Source organism: Otolemur garnettii, unplaced genomic scaffold (assembly GCF_000181295.1).
Source record: "Otolemur garnettii isolate 467f Iridium unplaced genomic scaffold, OtoGar3 scaffold00209, whole genome shotgun sequence".
Classification (NCBI taxonomy): domain Eukaryota; kingdom Metazoa; phylum Chordata; class Mammalia; order Primates; family Galagidae; genus Otolemur; species Otolemur garnettii.
The window spans coordinates 1,055,270-1,064,520 of NW_003852604.1; the positions used below are offsets into that span (position 1 = coordinate 1,055,270).

A 9,251-nucleotide genomic window follows, 5' to 3' on the forward strand; every position below is an offset into this window, starting at 1 on the left:
GGTTTCCAAGACCAAATGAGGTTTAAGGACTCGTTTGTAAAATATGGGGTTTCTACTAGCTATAGGACTTCCATAGAAACTGTTGAGGCTGCCTGTTGATTTTGATCCTGGGAATTCCATGGGTCATAAGGCAAAACCAAAGTCCTGCTATTTCAGACTTAAAGACAATACCAAATTCCTCAAGTTCTAACAATTAGCAACCCCACTAATGTGTGAAAATCAACATGTATCAGATTTGATGAGCAGTGGCTTGGGTATACAACCCTGGTTTCTCTCATGGGTCCCATCTCCTGTGATGGGGTCTAATGGAAACTGAGGACCGAGGGAAGTCCCAGATTATTAATCTTAAGAGCAGGAATTTATGCATCTTTCCTCTCAGCACTGCTGTTATGGTGGTTATTCTGTCCTGCCACTGTCTGCTCCCATCATTTTTGAATCTTCTCTACATCCTCATAAATACAACTTAAGCATGGCTGTGGCTCATCACCTCCTGGAGGTCCATCACCTTTGGCTCCACTGAAACAGAAAAATTATTTTAGGCTGTCTTAATTTAAATACCTTAAAAAGAGATTTGGGCTTATTTAGATTTTTTTTTTCTTTTGGAATGCTCAGTACATAAATTAAAAAGTTGAAGATATGTAGCCAGCCTACTTACTGTCTGCTGTGTCTGCAGGGACAGTTATGTGACAGATAATGTAGCTTTTATGCCTTCAGCTGGATTGTGATTGAGGCTGACACTGTGGCATTTCTTCTAGACTTGTCCTCCCTTTGGCCATAACTTATTCCGGAACTTTCTACGGTAGACATCTTGAATTATCTCTCAAGTCTATTATCCTATTTTATGATTTGATAACTGTCTCTCTTGAGGCAGTATTTGCCATCATTATCTAGCCACAGAACCTTTCTTTTTGTATGGAAATTTGGTGGTCTGTGATCTATCTTTTAGGGCACGCTGGACTTGATGACCTCACAGGACTTTCTTTTTGCTATTTCTGAATCAGAAGTTTCTTTGAAGCTCTTAAAAGATTACTCTGCATATTTCCATATGTGAAATAACCACAAATTCATATTTCTAAATATTCATATGCCTTATAAATGTATAGCAATATCCCCCTATCTAGTATGATTTAGGCTGTCGTGACTGGCTAACCACAGCACTTTTTTCCCCCAAGAATGGTCACAACCTTTTAGTCCAGCCCTTGGCATGTCCCATTAAACTTGCACAGCTTTGTTCACTCAACTCAGGAACAGACACTGTCATGCTCTGATTGGCCTCATTTGCCGAGAGGGATACGTTCATCTGGCAGCTCTCTCCTGGAGAGTGGTGCTGCAACTTGCAATGTCCCAGTGATTGTCTCAGTGGGAAAACCTACATTATTCTAAGAACACTCCTGAAAGTCCCAAGCTTGCCTGTCAGTTTCTGTGTCCACTTCTGTCTGATGTCCTGTGTTTGAATGTGGCGTGGTGAACAGGCAAGCATCAGGGGGACTACTCAGTGCTCAGCGGTCACTGTGCACAGGGCCCTCAGAGTGGGCTCAGTGAGGCCCAAGACACTGGGAGTGGTGGCTCACCAGGCTCCTCTCTATGCTTGAGGAAAGTACCCAGGATCCTCCCCAGAGACACAGAACCCTTGAGCTGGAAAGGACCTCGGCGGCTGTTCAGCCCTGCTCCTCAGAGCCTCAGCTTTCCTGAGCTGTCTCAAAGGGACACAGCAGTGGGATATGAAGGGACGGCTGAGCAGGTGGGATGCTGCCACCTCAGCCCCATCTTCAGACAAAGCAGCAATTCTTCTAACTCTGGTAAACAACAAGGTGCTTCATTTCTTTTGGGAACAGGTTTCCATCATTAAACAAAGAAAGATTTGAATGCATTTGGTTTACCACATTTTCTTCATTTGGCAGATGAGAGAATGGAAGCCCACGAAGAAATAACTTTTACCTGGTGTGTTGGAAAATATTCCCTTCCAAATTTATCTCTGTGGGGCCTCAACACTGGTGTCCCGTTTGGTGCCTCAGGAAAGACCCCAGAGTCATAAAAGTACAAACCAGAAGAACACAGCCAGGATGGGGCCGCTGGGAAGGGAGGACCCACGCCCCACAGCTGGGATGCTCAGAGGCCAGGAAACAGCACTTCCCAAATCATTACCTCCTTCATGGCACTTTCTTTCTGGAGCATGCATTTCCACATCATCTTCTCAAGAGCTTCTTGTTGCAGATGTCTTTCTCTCTGACCTTCCCGAGCTGAGAACACCACCTTAGAGGGAGCTGGGCCCATTCTCAGTCCGTGCTCTGAGCACTCGGTGATAGAGTGGTGTCTAGGGAGTACTAATATCTTTGTACCAACTATTGTTCCCTGCATTTGATGACAAATTTGTTACTGATTCCTGCCTCAGCAAGGCAGGAATTCCTGCGCTTGCTTTATGGAAGTCAGAATTGAAGGCTGGGGAAGATAAAAATCTCATCTAAAAGGTCACCCAGAGAAAATGTACATTGTGTTAAAAAAAAAAAAATCAGGAAAGCACATTCAGTAGTGTCTGGACCATCTTTTTTCCCCCCACATAATGTAGTTACAGGATTTACATTACCTCATAGAAAGCTGGTTGGCAGTGCTCCTGAGAGGGACTTCTATGAAGCACTGTTAATATTTTCTTCTGTTTTCTGAGCAGGTCCACGGAAATTTCTGTGCGGATCTGAAACCCACAGAAAGGTAATTACCTAATCTTCCTCTGGACAATTTTATGCATATGGAAACCCACCTTTGAATACTCCCCCCGCCCCACCCCCCCAGCAGGTAGCAGGGTGAGACAGTGTGCCCAGTTTTATGTAGTGTTGCTGGGTGAAATTCAGACCTCCCAGGTCCTCCGGGTGGCCAGCTGTTTTGCCTTTCTGCTCAAACAACCCAGTCAGGATCATCTTGTTTCTGAATCACTGAGTTCTCTGTTCAGTGGAGTCCTCTGGCTGTTGGATCATTATGTGGATATCACCTCAGGTGTTGCTCATGTACAAAGGTGCTAATGATAAGTGAGAGACGGAGAGACCCTCTCTCTTTCCTCACAACTCACTGTGATGATTTACCTGCCTGTAGTGGGGGCTGTGTGAGCCCAGGCTTGTCTGCAAATCACAAATGACGGAGTGAGACGGGGCTTCCAATTTCTGGGGGAAGCCTGCTCCCTTCGGCTAGAGCTGACTGCAGGGGTGTTATATTCTTGCCTCTCTTCCTCTAGGTAAGCAAATAATGGGCCTGGGAGATAAAAGGCTCAGGGGTAAGTGGCAGCCTCTGAATGACATCATTTCCCATGTTCCTCCTTGTGCTCTGCAGGGAATGAATGAGTGCTGTCATCTCTGAGCCACTTCCTTCCATGCTGGGAAGAAATGGAGGGAGAATGCAGACCTGGTATTATTTATTTATTTATTTTTATTTTCTGAGACAGAATACATGAGGAAGCAGGCCCAGAGGGGTTGTGTGTCTCACCTGAGGTCACACAGCTTCTCAGCCAGCTGCTGGAGGCTGTGTGCAGTGATCAGAGTGGAGGTGAAGGTCAGGGGGAGGAGCCTGGGACTACCCGGCTACTGTGGATTTGATCACTTCTGTTTTATCTATTAGACTGGTTTGCTCAAGGTTTTGGCTTCCTTCTAGACCCAGTTTGAACTCGTTTGAATTTTGGGGGAGTCTGACTGAGCTCCTCAGAGGCAGTTCTTAAGACCCCTGTGAGCCCTACATTCTCACCAAGACCAGGCTTTCCAGAATGTTCTTTGGGATAAGTATTCAGACCTATAGGATATTTAGCTTTGATATAAAGTAAGATTGCTTAGAAACTTGAAACTTGGAAATTGCCAAGAAAGTTGATTTTAAGTATTCACATCACAAAAAAAGACATGAATGTGAGATGATGTATGTTAATTAGCCTGATGTAGCAGTTCTACACTGTATACATATATATATCAAAGCATTGTGTTGTATACCATAAATAGTATATGTACAGTTTTCTTTTTTTTTGAGACAGTCTCACTCTGTCACCCTGGGTAGAGAGTGCTTATGGCATCATAGCTCACAGCAACCTCAAACTCTTGGGCTCAAGTAATCCTCCTGCCTCAGCGTCCTGGAACAACAGGGACCTGCCACACCTCAGCTAATTTTTCTATTTTTAGTAGACATGGCGTCTTGCTCTTGCTGGTTTTGAACTCTGAGCTCAAGTGATCCATCCACCTTGGCCTCCCTGAGTGCTAGGATTACAGGCAGAGCTACTCATCCAGCCTGATAGTGTACATATAATTTTTGTCAATTAAAAATAAAAGGAAAGACTGATTTAATGATTTAATTTTCTAAATTAGTAACAACAGCAGAGCAAGAAAAAGTCATTACTGAGGAGGAGCCTCTTAGTACCCCTAGAATCCTACCATGTTGTTGCCAAGGAAAGAGGGGTGTGTGCTGCCGTCTACTGTGGACACAGAACCCATGCTCAGGCCTTCATCTTAGCTTAGTGGTGGGAAGGTAGTTAATCTATTGGTTTGCATTTTTGTTGCAAAATATAATATACACAAAAATAAACTATAAAAAATGGCTACAGTTTAATAAACAATTATGAAACAAATACCCGGTAATCACTATCAGACCAAGATAAGCAAAATACTTTTTCTCCAGAAGTTCTTAGGAGGCTTTCCTCTTCCCAATTCCCACTTGCTCCTATGTCTTGGCTGTGGTTATAATCATTTACTTATTTAACTTAAACCTTTGTCATTTGTGTACATATCCCTAACAGTATGACTTTGTTAAGCCTATTTTTGAAAAAACAATATGCAGTTGATTCTAGTTGCTTTCTTTAGTAAGATAAATGTTTATTTCTTTCTTCCATGAAAGTATCCTGAAGATGGGAAGCTCATATAGTGGATTAGAAATGTCATCAGGACCTTAGGCATCTCTTTTTTCTTGCTCTGTTGCCTTCTATTCGTTGCATTCATTTTTAAGGCCACCTTCTGGTCCATAATAGCTGCCAGGTCTCCAGCCATCACACCTACACTCCAGGCCATCAGAATAAAAAACTGCAGGTAACCATCTTGAATTTTGTGCTATTATAGCAATGCTTTACAAACATTCCATACTCATATCCTGGGGTGCATGGGTGAGAGTTTCTCTAATGCAGTGATTCTCAACCTGTGGGTCACGACCCTTTGTAACAAAGAAAATTTATCCTGCATATCAGATATTTACATTACCATTCATAACAATAGCAAAATTACAGATATGAAGTAGCAATGAAAATAATTTTATGGTTGGGGGTCACCACAACATGAACTGTATTGAAGTGTTGCAGCATTAGGAGGCATTAGGAAGGTTGAGAACCACTGCTGTGTGTATTGCTAGGCTGCTGGAATAGCTGGGTCACTGCTTACATGTATCTTTGTATCCTTTATTTTTAAAGAATAATGTCAAATTGTTTTACAAAGATGTTAAACCAATTCGTGCTATCCATTTTTCATATCCTTGTCAACATGGTGGAGGCATACTTTTAAATTTTTTGCTAATCTACTGAATATATTTTGGTTTTATATTCACATTTTCCTGATCACTAATGAGAATAAGCATTTCTTCACAGGTTTAGTGGCTACTTGGATATTCTCTACCCTTGGTCAACCTGATTTTCTTTTCTGAATCTCTTCTACATGCTAAGCTTCATAACGCCCATGGAAAATTGTTATTAGCCTAACACAGGTCAGGTGCTTAGTTCTGCCTCATTCATCTGCCAGGTGTGTCGTGGGTCATTAAAAAAACCATAAAATGGTTGTTTCCACATGGAGGAACAAGGAAGAGCAACATCTCATAAAATCAAAGTTGGGTAGAGGTGTTCATTGGGCACCAAATGACCTATTCAGTTAAAAGATGCATCCTTTTGTTATTCTTGTCTGTGTAGGATGCAAATAAATGCATCCCTCATCTCTTCAGTTAAATACTCGTTTGCTTTATTCCTTAGTGCAGAGGATTGACTTGTTCATCTTTCTCAGGACACACTTGTCATTGACTTCCATAATCATGGTCCTGTGATTCATTTCTTTTTTGATATTGGCCATGGAATTGTGGCAGGGGTCACGGGTTCACATCAGAAATGGGAGAACAGGAAGAGAACTCTCTATATTAAACACCTGATTCGTGCTAAGATATTTTGAGTCACCATCTTATTTAATTTTTGTAACATCCTCTGGAAACAGGATGTGTGGGAGGAGAGAACTGTTTATGAGACAGACAATCAGGTGGGGGGCAGCAATGCACTGTGCCTCTCAGAAACGAGAGGGCTGGCCCTGGAGGACACATTTCCAAAGGTGAGATGGCTCAAGTCATCTGGAGGAGGTCAGAGTCACATTAAAGCAGGAACCATGGAACCAGTGAGTTGGCAAGTGGTTAGACAATTTGCAAATTCCATTGTTCTGGTCTGAGCAAGAAAAAAGACCCTTTGAGGTAAGGAGGACCTGAGTTGGTATCACAGGTAAAGCAGAAGCCTGTTTCTCAAATACTTCCTTCCCTTGGCCAGTTGGCAATTGGGTCCAAACTAGAGAAAACAAATCCCTTTATTAAAAGGGCTTGTTCTATAAAATTTGGATTCAGTCAAAAGGCCACACTCAAGGATCCAGAAGGCCACATGGGGCCCCAAGGCCACAGTTTTCCCACCTCTGGCTCTTGTCTCTCTTTCTTTCTTTCCTTCCTTCCTCCTTTCCTCCCTTCCTCCCTTCCTTTCCTTTTTGAGACAGAGTCTCACTATGTTGCCCTCAGGAGAGTGCTGTGGCATCACAGCTTGCAGCAACCTCTAACTCTTGGGCTTCAGTGATTCTATAGTCTCAGCCTCCCAAGTAGCTGGGACTATAGACACCTGCCACAATGCCCAGCTATTTTTTTTTTACAGTTTTTGGCCGGGGCCAGATTTGAACCCACCACCTCAGTATATGGGGTTGGTGCCCTACTCCTTTGAGCCACAGGTGGTGCCCAGGCTATTTTTTGTTGTTGTTGCAGTTATCACTGTTGTTTAGCAGGCCCGGGCTGGGTTCAAACCTGCCTGCCTCTGTGTATGTGGCCAGTGCCCCAACCACTGAACTATGGGTACCGAGCCCCTGGCTCTTGTCTTATATAATACTCCCTGCTTATTGAAAGTTTAGACCCTCACACGGTAAAAAAAAAAAAAAGGCCAATTATTACGGGGATCCCAGATGATCTTTGACCAGAGGGAAAGGTAGAATGGATGGCAGCACAAGCAAAGGGAAAGGTCGGCAGGCCCAGGCCTGGGTGGGAAGAGTGTTGGTGTGGGATGAAATAAACTCAAGGCTCCACAGACCTTTGAGATTCTATAAGTCGTGACATCAAGGAGTAGCAGGACGGCTGGGGGTGGTGGCTCGTGCCTGAAATCCTAGCACTCTGGGGGGCAGAGGCAGGAGTGTCACTTGAGGCCAGGTGTTCCAGACTAGCCTGAGCAAGAGCAAGACTCCCTTTCTACCAAAAATAGAAAATCTAGCCAGGCATCGTGGTATGCACCTGTGGTTCCAGCTACTCGGAAGGCTGTGGCAGGAGGATTGCTTGAGCCAAGGAGGTTGAGGTTGCTGTGAGTTAGGCTGATAATATGGCACTCTAGCCTGGGGAACACAGTGAGACTCTCTCTCTCTCTCAAAAAAAAAAAAAAGTAGTAGGAGATTGCTGGGTGCTAAGGAATGGACTGGAAGGGGGTTACAGGGAATAAGAAGAAAATAGCATGCAATTGCTGCAAACATCTGCTGTTTTTCTTGTGGGTCTGCTGGTTCCTGCCTATCTTTTTTCTGTTTGTAGGTATAGGTTGCCCATAGTTCTGCTGCCTAGGATACATTGATATGGGAAGAAAGGGTGCTGAAGTAAGTGACCCCTTCAAACAGCTCTACACCCTCTGGGGCACCTGGAATCGGCCAGCGACCTTTCTGAAGGCAGCTTTCACGTCCTTGTTTCTCAAGCTGTAGATCAGAGGGTTCAGCATGGGGATGATCACCGTGTATATGACAGACACCACCTTGTCTTCTGCTAGGTATTTGTCTGAGCCACTCCGTAGATACATGAAGATGAGGGTCCCAAAGAAAAGGGCCACAGCAGTGAGGTGGGAGGCACATGTGGAGAAAGTCTTGGCTCTGCCCCCTGAGGACTTCACCTTCAAAATGGCCTTGATGATGAGCAGGTAGGAAATCAGGATGATGAAAGCATTGGCCAAAATCACAAAGTTGCCAAAGAAGATGATGACGATCTCCCTGTTTGTTGTGTCACTGCAGGTGAGCTTCAGCAAGGGTGGGAGGTCACAGAAGAAGAAGTCGATCTGGTTGTTGTCACAGAAGGAGAGAGTGAAGGTGCACGCAGTACGCAGGATGGCTCCCGACACCCCACAGGTGTAGGCTCCGACCACCAGACTCCAGCAGATTCTGGGATTCATAGTCACGGTGTAGCGCAGTGGACTGCTGATGGCAACAAAGCGGTCATAAGCCATCACTGCCAGCAGGAAACACTCTGTGCCTGCACAGAGGGTGAAGATAAAGAACTGGGCAGCACAGCGGCCATAGGAGATGACCGTTTTGCCTGTGGCCAGTGTGGCCAGAATCTGAGGGGTGATGACCGAGGCGTAGCCAGTGTCCAGCAGGGCAAGGTGGCTCAGGAAGAAGTACATGGGGGTGTGGAGTCGCACATCCACTCGGATTAGAATAATCATCCCTATGTTCCCCAGCAGGGTGACTAGGTAGAAACTCAGAAAGACCAGGAGGAGGGGAAGCTCCAATGCGGGGTGGTCAGTGAAGCCCATGAGAATGAATTCAGTTACTCTGGTGAGATTATTCTTGGCCATGGATTCCGTGTAGATGGTTGGTCTGAGGATGAGCATGAAATTTCTAAATAAAAATCCCAGAATTGAAGGACAGAATCTTTCCCTCTATGCTAGAAGTTTGGTTTGTAATTCCAGGCCTGTTTATAGAGCTTGGTTTTCAGAAATTCTGAACCTGGCTGATTCTCCTTATGCATCTTCTATAATTTTATGGAAGTGAGGCTTGAGCTGGCATTTCATATTTAATGAATTCTCTGGTTTGCCTTTGGAAATTTCTGTGAAGATAAGAGACATAAAATTGTCAGGTTTGGAAGAGATGTAGACAACATCTGTTCTAACCCCATCTGGGGCTGGAATCTCATCTACCCCATGTCTGCCATGTGGTCGTGCGGTTGCCTGAACGTCCATCTGTGGATGACGCTTCACCTGTTAGTTCTCTTTG

The 9,251-nt window shown here is 44.5% G+C and overlaps 1 protein-coding gene across 1 annotated transcript; it reads right to left on the minus strand.

Annotated features, from left to right (window-relative positions):
• Positions 1–7,888: 7,888 nt before the first annotated feature.
• Positions 7,889–8,833, minus strand: LOC100955094 (olfactory receptor 9I1). Its single transcript, XM_003801353.1, has one exon. It carries the CDS (start codon positions 8,831–8,833, stop codon positions 7,889–7,891), a length of 945 nt encoding a protein of 314 aa, XP_003801401.1.
• Positions 8,834–9,251: the final 418 nt, after the last annotated feature.